The sequence below is a fragment of the Cicer arietinum genome, chromosome 2 (genome assembly GCF_000331145.2).
Source record: "Cicer arietinum cultivar CDC Frontier isolate Library 1 chromosome 2, Cicar.CDCFrontier_v2.0, whole genome shotgun sequence".
NCBI lineage: Eukaryota > Viridiplantae > Streptophyta > Magnoliopsida > Fabales > Fabaceae > Cicer > Cicer arietinum.
This window is the reverse complement of record NC_021161.2, coordinates 51,072,220-51,091,092: the sequence shown is the minus strand read 5'-3', so window position 1 is coordinate 51,091,092 and position 18,873 is coordinate 51,072,220. Positions and strand designations below refer to the sequence as shown.

At 26.6% G+C, this 18,873-nt stretch overlaps 1 protein-coding gene and 1 non-coding gene across 2 annotated transcripts; one reads left to right on the top strand and one right to left on the bottom strand.

Moving 5' to 3' along the window:
• The first annotated feature begins 9,935 nt into the window (after nt 1-9,935).
• On the top strand, nt 9,936-12,947 carry LOC101510212 (GDP-L-galactose phosphorylase 1). The gene is made up of 7 exons (XM_004491357.4): nt 9,936-10,449; nt 10,577-10,698; nt 10,784-10,843; nt 11,026-11,268; nt 11,365-11,550; nt 11,673-11,921; nt 12,273-12,947. Exons 1-7 carry the CDS (start codon nt 10,326-10,328, stop codon nt 12,612-12,614), a joined length of 1,326 nt encoding a protein of 441 aa, XP_004491414.1. The 5' UTR covers nt 9,936-10,325; the 3' UTR covers nt 12,615-12,947.
• A 2,100-nt stretch (nt 12,948-15,047) lies between these two features.
• Nucleotides 15,048-16,616, bottom strand: LOC101509893 (uncharacterized). The gene is made up of 2 exons (XR_012161925.1): nt 16,271-16,616; nt 15,048-15,318 (listed from the first exon to the last, which is right to left on the bottom strand). It is a non-coding gene; the product is annotated as an uncharacterized protein (transcript).
• Nucleotides 16,617-18,873: the final 2,257 nt, after the last annotated feature.

Here is an 18,873-nt window from a genome sequence, read left to right as displayed (position 1 = left end):
GGTTCTAGACATATATATAGTGGAACTTCTTACTTGCATCATTGTTTTGTTGTTTGAGATTAAGAGAAGTTACTTTTTGTCACTGTCAACTCTAACAAAATACAAAAATATTGGTGGAGAATGAAATTTTCAAGGAAAAAATATTAGTTTCACATTTTTAAATTTTAGAGAAAAAATTCTTTAAAATAGTTGATAGGGGAAGCATTTTGAATTACTTTAAATAATTTGAAGCATCAATTTGATATTTTTTTTTTGTCATACTTTATTATAAATAAAGTATGTATAAATTATTTCTATAATAAAAGATAAAATAAATTCAAATTATTTTTATACAAATTATAACTTGTTTACATGAAATATCTTAGAGAACTTAAGGAAATAATTTGTAATTATATCAGTCAATTTTATAAGTGGTTATTTGAGTAGATAATAAAGTATGTCAATGTTAAGAGAGTAATTAAATATAAGTAGCAACCAAGAAAATATGATTGGCAAGAACAAGATTGTTAAAATTGGTGTATTAATATTTGATATCATGTGCATAGGAGGAAAAAAACAAGCTATATCTTGTCTGTCATACAATACTTGAAGTCAATTATGAGGTGCCTGCCTACCTTATGAGCAGGTACATAGCTAGGCTGTTGAGTGTTTTATTAATATAAAATTAGAAATATTTCTATATTTATTTATTATTTACCAAATTCAGATGACAATGATATCACAAAATTTAACCCAATTTGGATCATATTTGCTACTTGCAAACCAACTTGTTTAATTATTTTATCAAGAATATCAAAAACCTTATCAATAATGTCAGCAAAATCAATAACATTACAGATATTTTAAATTTTTAAACAATTGAATTCACCATTTTCTTCTTCTCTTCATTCTATTGTGATATTGCTTTGGAGCTCATTAAGAATATTTAATTACTATGGATGACATATTAGAAACAAGATATTATTAGGCTGATTAGTCGAGTGGCACATATTTTAGGACACTGTGACATTGTAACATTTGCAAGTTGAAATTAAACTTGCTATATTATGATTAGATGATATTACAAGGTAAGGACAAGAAAAGATGCAAAAGGGAAAGTAGTTCAAATGTTATTGGATGTTGTTTGATAAGGTGATATATTCTTCCAACCTTTCCACTTTCTTTTTACGAGCTAATGATGTTGGAAGGTAAACTTGTTTTCAACCCTTCTAAAATTTTATTATAAAGTGTATTTCAATCAATTTTAATCAATTTCAATCAATTTTACCCTATTTATTATAATATATTAGATCAGACCCGCAAATTTTCATGTTGATACTTAAGTTCTATGTATGTCAAATAATTCTATTTTTGTCACATCACATAAAATCTAATGTATTACTTTTTAACTCAGACTCTCTAACCTCCAAAATACATTCTCATTCTCCTAAATTATTTTGATTTGCCTACTTCAAATCTCATTCATTTATCTACAATTACTATTTTATAAATTCTCATTAATCTCATCAATAACACTCGTTCATTTACTATTTTATAAATTCTCATTAATATCTCAATTTAACTGGTAATGCATATTTGATACCTCTTCAAAGCTCAACAATCCACATGCAATATTTCCTACTCCCAAAATCGTTTTTTTAATTAGTTCGGTAAAAAAAAAATAGAAATAATTTGGTAAAAAAAAAAGAATAGTAATTACAATATAATTCTATTCCAATATACAAGGAGATCTTTAATGCTCCATCTACTAATAGATGTCTCAATCACATCTTGTTTTTTTGTACAAGTCTCAATCACATACCATTAGGTGTTTGTTCTTTTTTAAAATTTTATTTTATTTATTTTTCTTAATTCAGGAGATGGATTATGTCTTGATCATAGATAATGTATCATTTAACCACATGTTTCATTATGTATATGATAAATAGATGAATGTAACCCAAGTTATTTTCTTAATGTATAATAACATCATAACATATAATAACCAAAATATTTATTCAAAAAGGCGACCTAAAATCAATTTCAAGATTAGTAAGTATAATAGCATCTTAGTCTAGACATTATTATCTATGAGATATATTTCTAGAGTATCATGCATATTTACTTCCTTTGTATTCTTAATGTGTTTGGTTCATATCATTCAAATGTTCATACTTATAGTCTTATATCTTACTTTCTACAACTTTCTTTGATAGAGATTTGTAGAAACATAAAGAAAAAAATGTTCATTATATATAAATATGAAGTTAATATGCAGAGTATGGTTTCAGTTGTAGTTTGTAATTGTAATTGTGGTCATAATATTACTGATTTGGAAGTCGCTACAACAAATATAAATATTTGTGGAGTAAAATTGAAATACACTTATGAGATTCTGGGAACATGTCATATTATAGTTAAATAAGTTACAAGAGAATTAATGTCATAATAAAAAAACAACAGCCAAGATTCCTCCAAAATAACTATTTTCCATATTTTTCAAAATATTTAAATCCTTTGTAATAAGAATTATTAGAATAAAATTTATTTCGTTACATTAAGAAATAGTGAAATAAAGTTTTGAAACAATTCATTTAACAACATAATTGTCTAATTATTTTTAATGTCTTTCAAAAAAAATTAATAATGAAAACTTTACGATCTTTTGTAATTTCACATGTCATACCTTAACCACGGTTTGAATTTGCAAAAAGACTCATTTTACAAGTCTTATATCATTAGACTACTAAATTTCTACTCTGGATCAAAATATTAGCATAATGACATAACAAATGTTTGGATTATCAAAACAAGTTTAAAGTTCGCTTATGGGAACGTTTAATATATTGAAGTACATATTTGAATTAGCAATATCTCACTTTTCTGCATTCAGTGTGTGTCTGTTTTGTCACTAAGTATCGATCAGAAAGACCTTTATATTTTGTTTGTTATGTACTACAAAAAACACAATTTTTATATTTCAAAAACAAAATTTCATTCTTTTGCATAAATGATAATATACATTTTCATCTAATTAAACAAATATTAATTCTAAAGTTCTATTAACTTATTTACACACGTAATAATTAATTACATATTACACGCGCAAGGCACGGATTAGCATATAGTTAATAGTTAATTTCTAATAAAATAATACTAATGAAAGTCAACTTATAGTTAATTGTCGAGAAAGTGAGGGTGTTGATCATTTGTTAAATTTCTATTAAAAGCTAGAATTCAGTAAAAAAAAAAAAAAAGAGGTTGAATGAGCATTCCACCTATTTCTATTGTCTCTTGAGTCTTGTCTCTAATTAGAAAGGTTATTCCTAAGGTGGGTGTTGGAACCAAGTTGGTTTTATATTTAAAGTTTTGATGATAACAAAAGTATTTTATGAGAACAATATATTAGAATTCACATAGTATGAAAGAATATTCGTGTTTTTTAATAAAATCTAAAATAAGATATGATTTAGATTTATAATTGAAAAAAATCTAAAATAAAATTTGATTTATATTTATAATTGAAGAAAATCTTTAACCAAGTTGAAAATAAGATATGATCAACATTTGGAGAAGATTTGATCAAGAATTGTCTACAACAAAATATAAACAATATGAATCTGATGAACTTACAAACTCAATCTGAATAATTTACAAACTCAATATGAACAAAATACGAACATAATCAATTTAAAAAATTTATAAAATCAATCTAAATAAAATACGAACATAATCATCTAAAAAAATTATTTATATTAGATTAAAAAAAAATTGAAATCCTAACTTTATCTACATGTAGATGGATGTTCATCCAACCCCTATATTTACTCATTTTTATCATATTTTAATTTCTAGTAGTATAAAATTTGCTATCTAATCTTAACTTCTAATAGACTATTCGGAATGATGCGCATTCTCATTTAATTTCCGTTCAAAGCCTGATTTCCTCTTTGTGGCTTATGGACTGAAAGTTGGGCTTATTTATTCTTATGAAGCCCAATACTTTGGAAGCCTTTTGTAGGCCTTATTCGTTTTTTGGTTGTGTTTGAGTGGGCCGTCCCATGTCTATATCTTGAAAATTGGATTTGGTACCTACAAATGACTTATATGATATGTTAAAATTTCAACTTTATTCTTTTCATTTTCATTCAATTTAAGATTAAAAAATTGTTCCAAATTCGTACTCTTCATCCAAATTTGCACTATTTTATTTTATTTTTAAATTTGATGTACAAATTAACACTACCGAAAATTGTATTTTCAAAATTTTTGATGGTGTAATTTATTTGTTTCAAAAATTTTACGTCACAAAATTTTCAATAGTATAAATTGTATATTAAAAATTTTGCCAATAAAATTTTTGGTAGTTAATTTTATTATGTTGGAAATTTTAAATTTTAAAATTTTTAGTATATAATTTTTTTTTGTGGTAGGAATGTAAAAAACACTAGTTATAATATTCGAGACATTTTATTAATAAATTCATAACATCAATAAATCAATCATTTCAAATAAACTGAGTTCCTCAAATCATTAAATCACAACACCCTAACATCACATGATTCAATATTCTGATATAAATTTTTTTTGAGTTCTCCCCAATTGGGACATGTGTCAATGTTCTAGATGCACAAATTAATTGTCAATCCTGTAATAAATTATATTATAAATATATTAAACTATACATGACACGCTATATTATATTATATAATAGAATAAATTATTTACTAATTTGTTCGTTGAACACTCTAGTAGCAAAAATATATAAACAAAAAAATTGAAAAATGGAAAGAAAAAAAAACTAACCAACATTACAAGAATGAAATTTCCGATAGTTATGTTTCAATACTAAAAATGAAATTTTTGGGAATTATTTTCAACCGAAAATTTGAAATTTCGAGTAGTTATATTTTTATACCGGAAATTTTGAAAATAAAATTTTCGATTTATAGAAATTTAGAGAAAAAAAATTACTTTTTTAGAAATTTGAAAATGTAGGATATGATGAAGATATTCAAATTTATTTTAATTTTTACTATTCACTTCAAGGTATTTTAGTAAGTTGAAGAAGAAAAATTATAAATAAAGAAATACAAGTCAAATTCTAGAATACAAAATCCAATTTTCCTATACCTATCATATGACCCAGAAAAAACCATTTTAATTTGGTTACATAGGTAAAAACGTTTAACAATGTTCAAAAATTGTGCATTATTGAGTGTTTTTTAATTTTAAAATGATGTTCAAAATTATAAGTTTATAAATTATGAATTTTCTTAATATAAAAACTATACTTTTTATTTATAATATGTGTGTGTTTATGTCATATTTTCTATGAATTATGTTAATGTTATATTTAAGTAATTAAATTTGATCGATGAATCCGGTAAATCATCTTAAATAGTAAAAGGTTGTGGAAATATTTGATCTATTGAGAGTGTATGTTATAATCTACAATAATTTTATTATTTGCATTTAGTGTGAGAAATTCACCTTTAAAATCTTTGAAACTATTAAATAAAAAATTATCAAAAAATAATATTTTAATTATTTTATAAAATTACCTCATTTTAGCAATTATATTGACAATCCACATATTCCTTTGCCTATTCTCTAGTTGAATTAACCGATTCTCTTCTCTCTCTATTTCTTTTCTATTTGAAATAATCAAATTAACTTAATTGTTAGTTTTTGTTAGAGGAGAGTAGAATTCAAAACCTATTTATCACTTAAATTATTATGTTACTCTTCCAAATCACCAAACCAACTCTCCATTCTCCTGTCCTTTTATCTTAGTAGTTTCTTTCTTTTTCTTATTAGATTAGACCATAAATCGTATGTTGGACTTATTTCCATCCACACATACGTGTGATAATATAAATATTTTTTTAAAAAAACTTGCAAAAATAGTTTGAATATATACATTGAATTCGAAGTTGCATTTATCGAATTGGGATAAGTAGGGTCGTTATAGTTATAAGCATCCAACTAGATGTGGTGCAATGTTTGTCTTGGCCCAAGGAGAGAACGAGGGTTTCTTAATTCTTATCTTTAAGAATAAAATTGAATAACCAAAAAAAAAAAAAGAAAAAGAATAATCCCTCTCTAGATTCCGAATCTTGCACGTCATATCTAATTATCTATTGCTTTTGTTCTTTCCACTCATCACTCAAATATTTAATATTTACTCAAACAAATATACTTTGCCATACTTTCAATGGAAATTCCAATATATCACAAATTAGCTCTAAAATCTTCTATCACTAAATATAATATATGAAATTGTATTACTTTATAATCAACACAAATATGATGATGGAATTGGGTTAGCATATTCTCAAATAATTAACAAATCACAATATAATTACTCTAATTACAATATGTAAAAATTATATTGTTCTATTTTTAAAATAAAATTTTATTTTATATACATTTATTATAATAAAATAAAGGATTAACTGTAATTTTAGTCTATTTATTTTCATCCATTGGTGAAATTAACCGTTTTATTTTAAAATTCAACAGTTTTGATATTTTCATTATTTTATTAATTAAAAATTATAATGTTACATATTTTAAACCACACGACATATGATATACGACGATGTTGAATGATTAATACTCATAAAATTACAATATGACATTCTAAAAATTTCACTTTTTTCTTATGAAATTATTTATTTTTATAATTTAATTAAAAATATATAAACATCATGAGATTGTATGTGACGTTACTAATATTATCTTAAACTACTATTTTTTTAGTTAAAAAATTTAAAATATGACTAAAAATATTAATTTTTAAAATAAATAAACTAATTTCGTAATTTGATAAAAATAGAACATAAAAATCGTAATTAAGGAAAACATAACTAAATATAATCCTTACTATTAAGGAATGATTATGTTGAATTTTGCTAAAGTTACTTGTTGAGTAATGTAATGGTGAGGGGACCTACGTGGGAGATTCCAACTTTTGTGTTTTTGATAACAAATGGACGCATACATATCACATGGAATTAATAACAAATGGACTATATTTGTGGGCTCATAAAGGACCCATCCCTAGAGAGAGATATGTTGGTGACCATTCAATTCATGAGGAAGTTTCATGGATTAAAGTTTTTTGTTTGCTAGAGAATAGAGATAGAGAAAGTGCATAGCTTCTTCCATGTGTGTTTAGGTTGCCACTCATTCATCATCAAAATTCAAAGGGGTAGATGGACAATCTACTTCAACCAAACGATATTTTAAGTCCACAAAAAATATCATATATAATTTAAATGAGAGACAAACTATAATACGTTGTGTTTATTTTAACGCACCATTTCTTTCTTATTGTGCAAGTTTAACGTATAATCGGGGATTGGTGGAAAAAAAGTAGTTCGAAAACTCAATTGTACAAAAACTATGTATAAACTAACTTACAATCAAGCCAATTATTTGTATTAAAATATTTTAAGAATTACGTAAGTTTGTTTTTAAGAATTTCAATTTAATTAGAGGTTGGGTTTGAATTCAACCCTAAAAATATAGCCGTGTTGAATTTTTTAATAGAGATTTTAATTTATTATGGTTTTTTTTTTAACTCAGAAAAATTAATGTCTACAGTTACACCTAAAAATTATCCTATTAACGTGAAAAAAATTATAAATAAATAAAATTCTACTAGTACTTTTTAAACTAACTTCACATTTAATCATGTAAAAGAAAATTCATTTGCCCGTGGTTCGCTCTAAAAGTAGGAAATGAACTTTGTATGGGTCCACATTTTTCCCCCTCCTATTTTACCAACAAGAAAAAGTATTGAAAAAAAATTAAAAATTGTGTTTTCTTTTCATTTTCCTTCTTTCTTTTTATATATCTTAAATCCTATAATTACAAGAGATAAGAGTTTGGTGATGAGTTTTATTTAGCCAAGGTGATTTTGAGTTTAAGCAAGAAGTATAAAAGTCTAACTGTTTGTCAAAAATAGATAACGTCTGGCCAACAATTATTGGTTTAGAATTTGAATTTTTTAAATTATTCATCTTTGATTAAAACTCACTAAATATTTGAGTTTAATCAGCTAATTTAATTTAATTCAAGCGGAGCAAAGTAAATAAAAAATTAATTCGGACTTCTTTCAACTTTTAGATGGGAGTTGATTTTATATGTATAGTAAACTTTAATTGAAAGTTAAGATTAGTAGGTTTTGCCTTTCATAATTAAATAAATATTTAGTGTAAATTTATTATTTAACTCATTTTTACGTGAATATATTAAAATATAAATTATTTTATGTTCAACGATAAGAATTTGAACTTCTATTGAAGAACAAAATTCAAATTGTCTCAAGAGAATTTGTAAAATGATCATTTTTGTTACCTTAATTAATAATAATTTTCGCTTTAAAAAACTCATTTTTAAATAAAATTTCACTTTACAAAATTGATTAATTTAGAATCAATTTTTACAACAAAAGCAAAATATCACCATTGTGAAAATTAATTTCAGCTAAAATTGAGTTGAACTTAACACATGTTTGATATACATTCATCTAAAAAGTAAGTTTTACAATAAATTTAAAGCTAAAAACACTTAGGCAGTCATAAATTTCAAATTTGATCTTCAAATTAGTATCAACTTTTAATATAAAATCAATTTAACTCGACTCAAAAATACTAAAAAAAATGTCAAAATCATTTCTACATCTCTCAAATAAATTTTCCCTTTTTGCAAATATTTCACCATAGTTTGTATTCCATCTTGAGAAGGACAAAAGTGATTCTAATTGCATAGACTTGGCTTTGGCATGTTAAATTATTTTAAAGTAAAATAACTTTGCTTATAGAACTAATTTTTATTTGAAGTTGGTATTTTTGCCTCTAAAATTTCATTTTGCCTGAAAATTTATTGCTCAACTTATATTTATGTAAATATATCAAAATATAAATCATATCATGATCTCTATTTATAAGTAAATATATTACTTTTTATATGTATATTAGAAAATATAAATAGCATATTTAATACATGTATTTTAGGATTTAATTTATATAGACTCTTAGCATAATTTTTTTTTACACTTTTAATCAACTACAACAAAGACATTATTGTTAGTTCAAAAAAAAAAACGACTTTATAGAAATAACTACTTTTAAAATCCTATACAAGATTAATTGTAATATATTAACTGTGTAATTTTTTTTACATTGACGATGTACAAAATATTAAACTCTTTATTTTATGTATGAATGTCTTCAAAACACTCTTTAGATGTATCTAATTTTAATTTTTCATCTTTTAATGTACTTAGTACTATTAATTAAAAATAATACTAATCATAGTATATTTAGTAATTTAACACAAAACATATGTCTAAAGATAAAAAAATTGCTTATATATAATTTTTAAGAACATAAATAATATACAGTAAACAAAAATAACAGAAATAGAGTTATAATTAAAACTAATTTTGAAAAAAATAATTTTTCACAATAGCAAAATGAATCTCACATAGTTAAAATTCTTTATTGTCCATAAAATAAGAGATAAATATATCACTACAAACTCCCACACTTTAATATTCAAATTTAAAACTAGAGACACAATTTTCAAACTAAATGAATACACATGTTTGAAAATCTTAAGTACATGATTGAAAGGAGGAGGATTGATTATTAACAATGAATCCAATTAAGAAAATGAAAGTGTGGTATTTTTCCATAGTAATAAGTTGCAAATTAAGAGAGACCAAGATTCAACCAAATCATAAAAATAACCTTTTATTTTGTTTCTCTTTCAACAATTTGTCTGATTTGTGAGTGAATGAAAAGATGTTATGTTACATCCTCCTCGTGCTTGATTCTAGTACAAGTATAACAAAACTCATTCACAGCCACATTTCACAATTCATCTCTATTTTTTCTTATCTATATAACAATTCATAAACCCACTTCATTTTCTTCATCAAGTTTCAAACTTTCTTCAATTTCTCAACTTGGGTATTCACCCTGTATTGACACGTTGTAGACATCACGGCTTTTCTCAGAGTTTATCGCTCCCTTTTACATGCTTCAACTGTACGACGTAAGGCTAATTCTTCTCTAACTCCTACCAACCCTTCGCCTCACGGTGGCCGTGGTGCTCTGCCTTCTGAAGGTGGTAGCCCCTCCGATCTCCTCTTCCTTGCCGGTGGTGGTTTCTAGTTTTTTTACTCTCTTTTTACTTTTTTAACTTTCTTTTCTTTCTCTTGTTAGTTTCTTAAGATCATAACTTAAACTATTAGACTTTGTAAGTAAGATTTAGTTGAAACAAAACAAAACAAAAAAAAGAGGTTTTTTTTTTTTGTGTGTTTGGTGAAAATGATGTTGAAAATTAAAAGGGTTCCTACGGTTGTTTCCAATTATCAAAAAGAGGAGGTTGGAGAGGCTCCTCGTTCTGTCGGAGGTTGTGGTCGGAATTGCCTCAAAGCTTGTTGTATACAAGGTATTTGTTTTTTTGTTTTTGTTTTTATTGTTTGTTAAATTGTTACCATGAATGTATTAGTAATTAGTTTGGTTATAGGTGTATTGTTGTTTTAGTTTAATTTTTGTGGTTTTTGTTTTGTGAATAGATGCAAAGCTCCCTTTGTATGCTTTTAAAAAGATTAACAAAGTTACTGGAAAGGACTTGGTTATCAATGAGTGCCAAGAGGAGCTTCCTGTGGCCTTTCTGGACTCGCTTGTTCTTGGGGAGGTGATTATGGAGTTTTGATTGTGGGGAATGATTCAAAAGTTTTTATCTTTTTGTTTTTAAAGGTCTTTTACCCTTTTCATTTCAGTGGGAAGATCGCATGCAGAGAGGTCTTTTTCGCTATGATGTTACTGCCTGTGAAACTAAGGTTTGATACTTTGATTCTTTGTTTTTTTTTTAGGGGGGATTTTGTGTGTACTTGTATTGTGCTTTTTGATGATGCATGGATATACTTTGATTCTTTATTGTTTGTATTCTTCTTTTTGGAGATGCATGGAAATGGTTTAGGAGTTTAGTTTTGATGTGTTTTTGTGGTAATTTTGGGTATAGGTGATTCCGGGTGAGTATGGTTTCATTGCTCAGCTTAACGAGGGTCGTCACCTCAAGAAGAGACCAACTGAGTTCAGAGTTGATAAGGTCCTTCAGCCATTTGATGAAAACAAGTTCAACTTTACTAAAGTTGGGCAAGAAGAGGTTTTGTTTCAATTTGAAGCTAGTGAAAATGGCGAAGTCCAGTTCTTTCCAAATGCTCCAATTGATGTTGACAATTCTCCCAGTTTTGTTGCCATCAATGTATGATTCTTAGCCTTTTTTCAGATTTTATCCTTGTCGATTCATTAAGGTTAGAGTAGACGTTTTATACGATTTTGTTTGTTTTCTTGATAACAGGTTAGTCCTATTGAGTATGGACATGTTTTGCTGATTCCGCGCATTTTCGAGTGTTTGCCCCAAAGGATTGATCACGAGAGCTTCTTGCTTGCGCTTCACATGGCAGCTGAAGCTGCTAATCCGTATTTTCGATTGGGTTACAACAGCCTCGGTGCTTTTGCAACTATTAACCATCTTCACTTCCAGGTATTGAACACTTAATATCTTTATATTACAACCTTAATGGTCTTCATTGATAATAATTTCATTGCTTATCATTGTTCTCTGTCAGTAATCAACTTGGACTTTGGTGATTTTTACATATGCAGGCTTATTATTTGGCTATGCAATTTCCTATTGAGAAGGCTCCTACTAAGAAAATTGCGACTTTAAAAGGTGGAGTGAAGGTATCTGAATTGCTGAAGTATCCGGTGAGAGGTCTTGTTTTTGAAGGCGGCGACACCCTCGAAGATTTATCAAACATTGTTTCAGAGGCTTGCATCTCCCTTCAAAACAACAACATACCTTACAATGTTCTTATTTCTGACTGTGGAAGCCAAGTCTTTCTGTTACCTCAGGTAAAACAATTTCTCTAGTTAAACTCAATTTCGTAGTCTCTTTTATCCTCTTTCATTTACTTTTTACGTCTTGTTTGGATAAACAGTTTAATTAAGTGCTTATAGTTATACCATAAACGCTTATCATATAAGTGTTTATGTATAAGCTATTTCTATAACAAAAAATAAAATAAAAGCTAACCTATTTTCATATAAACTATAAGCTATCTTGTAGAAATAAGGTGAAAACAACTTATGAACATGTCATGAGTTGTTTTCGTAAGCTCTCTCGAACTGTTCCACAAGTGCTTATGTCAGTCGATAAGTTCAAATATGCCAATCAAGACAAACCCTTAACAAATAGTTAAACAGTGTTATGCAGAGAAACAAGCCCTTGGAGAAGTGGACGCGGAGCTTCTCGACACACAAGTGAATCCTGCAGTTTGGGAGATCAGTGGACACATGGTATTGAAGAGGAAAAAGGATTTTGATGAAGCATCTGAAGGCAATGCATGGAAGCTTCTTGCAGAAGTCTCACTCTCTGAAGAAAGGTTTCAAGAAGTGAATGCTCTTATCTTTGAGGCCATTGGCATTGGCTTAAATGAACTGGATAACAACAATCTTCAATCTCTTTCTGAAGATAATGATGCTGTCAACTCAACCACATACCCTACTGCTGTGGCTGGTTCAGAACAATGTTTTGTTCTACAGTAACAAACAAGGCTCTACTAAATGGACAAATTCAGTGATTGTGTAGTGTTTAAAATAATTTGCTGAATTATGTTAAGTTGAAATAAGTACCTTCAATGGTAACATTTGCTTAAGTTCTAGAATTATGTTGTGCCTAATGTTTGTGTTTTTTTAATAACTGTACTGTACTTTATGTCATGGCTTTCACATCGCCTGAAATAACAGGTTCATGTATCTGTTTCCTTAGCTATATCACACTGCCTCTTGTTTTTAAGGATAATGTTTTTTGTTTTAACTTTTACCTGTAATGTTTCTGGCTACACTTGTAATAATAAATAAATGTTGTATTTTTTATAATTGTAATAAATGTTATTGTTAAATTTTTTTGATGCAAATCTATTTTTTTTCAAACTCTTGGCAGCTCCTCAAAAAGGAAAAGAAAAGAGAATCTCTTGGCTGCTATGTGACCTTTAAATAACCGCCAATTTTATTGAAGATTTACGATGAAATGTGCACATAATACACCAATTAAATTGTATGAGTGGAAGGTCCAAACAATTGTATTAACCATAATTTGCATATTACTGGTGGCTATGACACTTGTGTGATTGCTTCCTATGTATGGGATTTTGATTGCAAGCAGTTAAGAATGCATGCCATTCAATCCAAATCACTCTATATATGATATATGATGTACTTTGAATCAGTTCCCTACTTATGGGGTAGAGTAGAAGAGATTCTCTCTTTCATGTAGGTCAAATATTATGGGATTTGGATGAGATGGAGTTATATACATTTCAAATGTTCGATTAAGATCAAATGATTTAGATTTTAAAGTAGATTTTGATTTTTTTTTTTAAATTTAAAGAGTCTGGTTTTTGATCGAACGACTGAACTGTGTATGACTGCATAAATTAGTTCTGTACACAATTGAGATATCATATTGTTGTTTGTTGTTTGAGGTGTATAGATAAATAAACTCGTAATGCATGTCATCGATTTATATGCATTGCTTACATCGAATGCTTTGTAAAAAAAAAGATAAATCGAATACTTTGTAAAAAAAGTTTCAATTGAATGCAAAGATAAAAGTTACAATGCGTGAATGAGTCAACAATCTTGTTGAGTAAGCAAAATATCAAATACTAATGTATCAAGTTTCGAGATAACCTGATTTGAAATTTTCTAGAGAAATTATTATCTTTCAAAAGACATTGCAATTTTTCACGTGAATTAGTATTCCTGATTGAAGATTCACCAAATACATTACCACACTCAAAATTATGCTAGTACGCTATCTTATTTTTAGGATTGATAATCACTTTAGTGTTAAGCTACTAAACATACTCACTTTGCAACATTCCTCGTAGCACTTGGGAATTCACGCATTTAGGATGTTCAAAAAATACCAAACTTTTAGGTTTGAGATGTTCAAAAAATGAATATATAACTTCTAGATTTATAATAAAAAATAACAAACTTGAATATAGATCGTATAAAACAACTATCAATGTCCAAAATATTTGAATGCGTAAAATTTACGACTACAGAGAATCTGGTTCAATATTTGTATATGTTTTAACGCAACACAAATCACGACAAAAGTTATAATTTCTTATTATGACTCCAATTTGCGTTTTAGCGTGTTTTCAATGTTAAACTTAAAACAAACACATAAAAAGTTCACCGTCTATATCACTAAGACCAATGTTGTGATGTCATAAGTAAATACATGTAAGAAAAACACGTTCTTCAAACTTGTTACAAAAGTTATGTACCTATATATATAGGCGTCAAAATCCTAGCTTTCTCACAACATTTTTCACAATGAGTACTCAAGCAACAAAATTTGTAACAATTGTGACCATGCTACTTGTGTTGCTAATCAAAATAGAGAATGGAGATTCAATTTCACTACCAAAAAATGAAGTGAACAAAATCTCCACCAATATGGCTAAGGAAATTGGTGTGGATGATGATACATCCCTTGATTGTAGCACAAGACCATCAATATGTGGTCGAGGAGAATTTCCACCAAGAAGTGTGTGTTGTCAAAACCGTTGTGTGGATGTGACATCAGACATAAACAATTGTGGATTTTGTGGAATTAGATGTCGATTTAATTTTCAATGTTGTAACCGTTTGTGTATTAACACAAATATAAGTCCTTTCAATTGTGGTGGATGTGGAAGAGAATGTTCTATTGGAAGATTGTGTTTATTTGGAATGTGTGCTTTTGAGAGGGCAGTGCCACCATTACTCCCTCCTGGATTACAATCACAAAACTCACCACAAATACCAAATTACCAATCTAATTATCCTCAAATCCCACCTCCAATCATTCCAATGGATTAATTTATATAAGATTCAATAAAAATCTTGTTGTATCACCAAAAAATAATATAAATATTGGTGTTATGTACTTATGAATGAATGATGATTGTATGGTATGTTGAATTGAATTAAATGCTTTAAAGTTCATTTATATTCAGTAATATATTGTTATTTAAACAATAAAATAAATCATTTATATGAACTATACAAATATGATTTGGTCGATTATATACAACACATTACATCTTCAAGCTTTAATGTCCCTCCTCTTTGGTGGTTGATGATTGTGGCTTAATTTGTTTCTTTGCTATTTCCATGTTCTTCCTTAGTGAAGTGATTTCTTTAACATAGTAGTGTTGCCTATCGATCATCAATCCAAAGAATAGAGAGAATCCTGTCCAATATTTCCATTTCATAGAATTTTAAAATAATTATATATATTCTTCATATGATGCATTAAGAGAAAGGTTAAGGAGAAATCAATTCATTTATCGAATCCATTTGGTATCATGGTTTGAATTAATCAGAACTATATATTGTATGAATATCAAACAATTCATATTATGAATTTGGGTTTTGAGTCCAATTTGCTATGTTTAAAATGTGAGTCATTTGATTTTTATTCAATTGTTTTGATTTAAAGAGTCAAGTGAAGAAAAAGGTAAACTAATTATAAATATAGCATTTTCAAACAATTAAGGACCCATTTATTTTTTAATATTTATTTTTCAATTTTTTATGTGGATGGTTGGAATGATATTTGCTTATACACTCCTTTTCAAATGTGATAGAAAAAAGATAGAAGCTAATTGAAGAGAATGTATTTTCAATTTTTTTTGAAATATATATATAATTTATTCTTAAAAAACATTTTAAAAAATTTCAATAATGCATTCTCTAATGTTTATCTCATCAATAAAATAAAAAACAACTAAAGTTATCAAATGGATTGGCTTCACCCATCTTACGATAGCTCTTTAAGTCTGATTATATGAATTGACTAATTTAGATCAATTCGTTTTATTGTTCGGTTGAAATTTATCAAAACTTAACAACCATTAAAAAAAATTATGAAAATAAACATATTTTCACATATTTTGATTATAAAAAAAAAATCTCAAATATACATTAATAAAATATCGAGCTTTGTGTTCTTAATCTCTAACTCAATAAATGCCGATATTGTTAGGTCGACCATCTTAAATCTAAAACCAAAATTGTGAGTTAATTACGATAAAATTTACCATATTTTTTAAAATTAAAAAAATAAAAATATCTATTAAAAAAATAAAAATAGTAAAAAAGTTTTTTAAAAAAAAAATAAGGAAATATTTTTGAGTAATTACCCATAAGAGATGCTTCTAAGAGATGATGTGCCATTAGAACCTCCTCAGTTGGATTAATCATGCCAGCATCCTTTGAACGTTTATGTATTTTGAGTATAGTATATATGGTTGATCCAAATACCACAAATACAGTGCTTGCTACAGTTTTTGTGATTAATGGACCTTTTCCACGTTTCAAAACATCTAACACTCTCACCATCATTTTCCTTATTGGATTTGCAAAAGATAGTATTAGAATTACTGTTAATTCCATCGTCAAAAGTGCAAATAAAAGTTGTAACATTTTTTCAATAAATAATTTGATATTGATTTCTAAGGTGAAAATCTAAGTAGTTAGAACCCAAAATCAAACTCTTATTTTATATATATATTTTGTACATTTTTCTTACAACATATATAAACTTAAAAGGTTAGGCAAAGAATTATGCTATGCTTTCCTTTCTAACACCTAAGAAGGCATAGAATAACTTTAATAAAAAACAACCTTTCCAAATAAGTGTATGATTCTACATACAAAGTGAATAAAAGTTTAAAATTAATATTTTCTCCCTATATAATAATCTCATATCCACAAATACAAATACAAAAACGAACGATAAATTAACATGATTAGAGTTTAACTTATCCCACCTTGCACCTCTAGGCTCACCCAGTTTTAATTTAAATTTTTATTTTTAAGATTTTTTTTCAAAAATCTATATACAAAAAACATTCAATACTATAAAAAATTATTTTTAAAAAGAGATGTAACAAACGGACGGACTTATGATAGTAAAAGAGATAGAAAAAATGAAATAGTTAATTGATGCTGAAAATTTTGGAGTTTTCAAATATTATTATTATGGGTTTGTTTGTTAAAAGTCAATAAGATGAGCATAAACAATATTTAACTTTAATTCTTTCTACATTAAAAGTTGCATAAATAGAAATTTGTGAGTCATTGTCAATGTAAAAAGAATTGTATCCAAAATTAATTTTTATTATAAAAAAAATTAAGCATTTCATATTATTTAACATGTGTTTGGATCATCGTACATTTTTAAATCTCTACGATTTTGAAGCCGTGTTTTTCACGATGACAATGTACATATTATTAGGTTTGACGTCTTGCTTTGGATTCGAAATCAGGACTTCAATGTATGAGTTTACAGTAGTATTTAATATTTCTTCTATGAAAAAATAACAAATTTATCCTTTTAAAACCTCTAATAATGAATATCTAACTTATTGAATGTCAAAATTACTTATTTTATTCGATAACAAATGAATATAAAACAACTTCTACTATTTATAAGTAAATTTTTCATAAAAATTATTTTTGAAAATATAAATTCAAAATTACTTTTTAAAAATCTTAAACAAACAGACCCAATATAAAAAAGAAAATGAAAAAATTCAATTAATTTATGAATATGATAACATCATGGTTGATTAAATTAAAAAACCATATAAAAAATACAAAAGAATGCCCTAAGTTTTGTCCTATATGAAAGACCACCTGACGATAGATGTTTGCTAAATCTTGACAAGTGCAAAACAGAGTTGATGGTTTGTTCTAAAAGCCCAAAGCTGCACATTTTGGTTAACTTTCAAATTATTTTCCTTTGCAATCTTGTTCCATCCAGTTGTAATATTGTAGACCAAGTTTGGATCTACGAACCACCTCTTGAAACGTATGCCATCCCAAACTTTAAGATTAGAATCCAACACAGACACATTCATTCTTAAATAGTGCATCCCTTGATGCACATTCAATGATGATTCCTCCTTTGGTGTAATAAAACCCTCATTAATCTTTCCTTTTGGAATGGCGAGACGACCTTTTTTCGGGTTCATATCACTTAGTGTTAGTTTCTTTTGAATCACCAACTTTATATATATATATATATATATATATATATATATATATATTGATGTTTTATATATTACTTGCTTTATTTTTCAAAAGCATTATATATAAATTTTGACATACAATTTATATGTCAATTAGGGGAGCATGCATTTGCAAACAATATAATAAATTATTATCAATACTATAATTATATAAACCAAAATAAAATTTTAAATGATATTTTTTTAATAATCAAGACTAACAAAAAATATCAAGACTAACAAAAAATAAACTATATATATATATATCAAGACTTATAACAAAAAATAATAATTAATATCATCAATTTTAATAATGTTTTTTTTCAAAAATAGTTATATTAAAATCAATAAGTTTTATTATATATGTCAATTAGAGGAGTATTAATTAATTTGCAAACAATGTAATAAATTATTATCAAGACTATATAATTATATATATAAATCGAAATAAAATTTTAAATGATGTTTTTTTAATAATCAAGACTAACAATCAATCAACTATATTAATATGTATCAAGACTTAATTATAACAAAAAATAATAATATCATCAATTTTAATAATTTTTTTTTAAAAATAGTTATATTAAAATCAATATGTTTTACATGTGTTTGAAACTTTTATTTATCATATATATTTACTAATCTAAATTTAAAATATAAAAATATTAACTTGATGTTGAGTAACGTCTGACTTGAAGCTTTCACGTACAGAGCTTACAACTCTTCGAAGT

Excerpts from the sequence above, each read along its gene's own strand:
- LOC101510212 (XM_004491357.4), top strand. The coding sequence starts at position 10,326 with ATGATGTTGAAAATTAAAAGGGTTCCTACGGTTGTTTCCAATTATCAA. Across the intron at positions 11,269-11,364 it reads CCAGTTTTGTTGCCATCAAT|GTTAGTCCTATTGAGTATGG; the intron begins GTATGATTCTTA and ends TCTTGATAACAG. Across the intron at positions 11,922-12,272 it reads AAGTCTTTCTGTTACCTCAG|TGTTATGCAGAGAAACAAGC; the intron begins GTAAAACAATTT and ends ATAGTTAAACAG.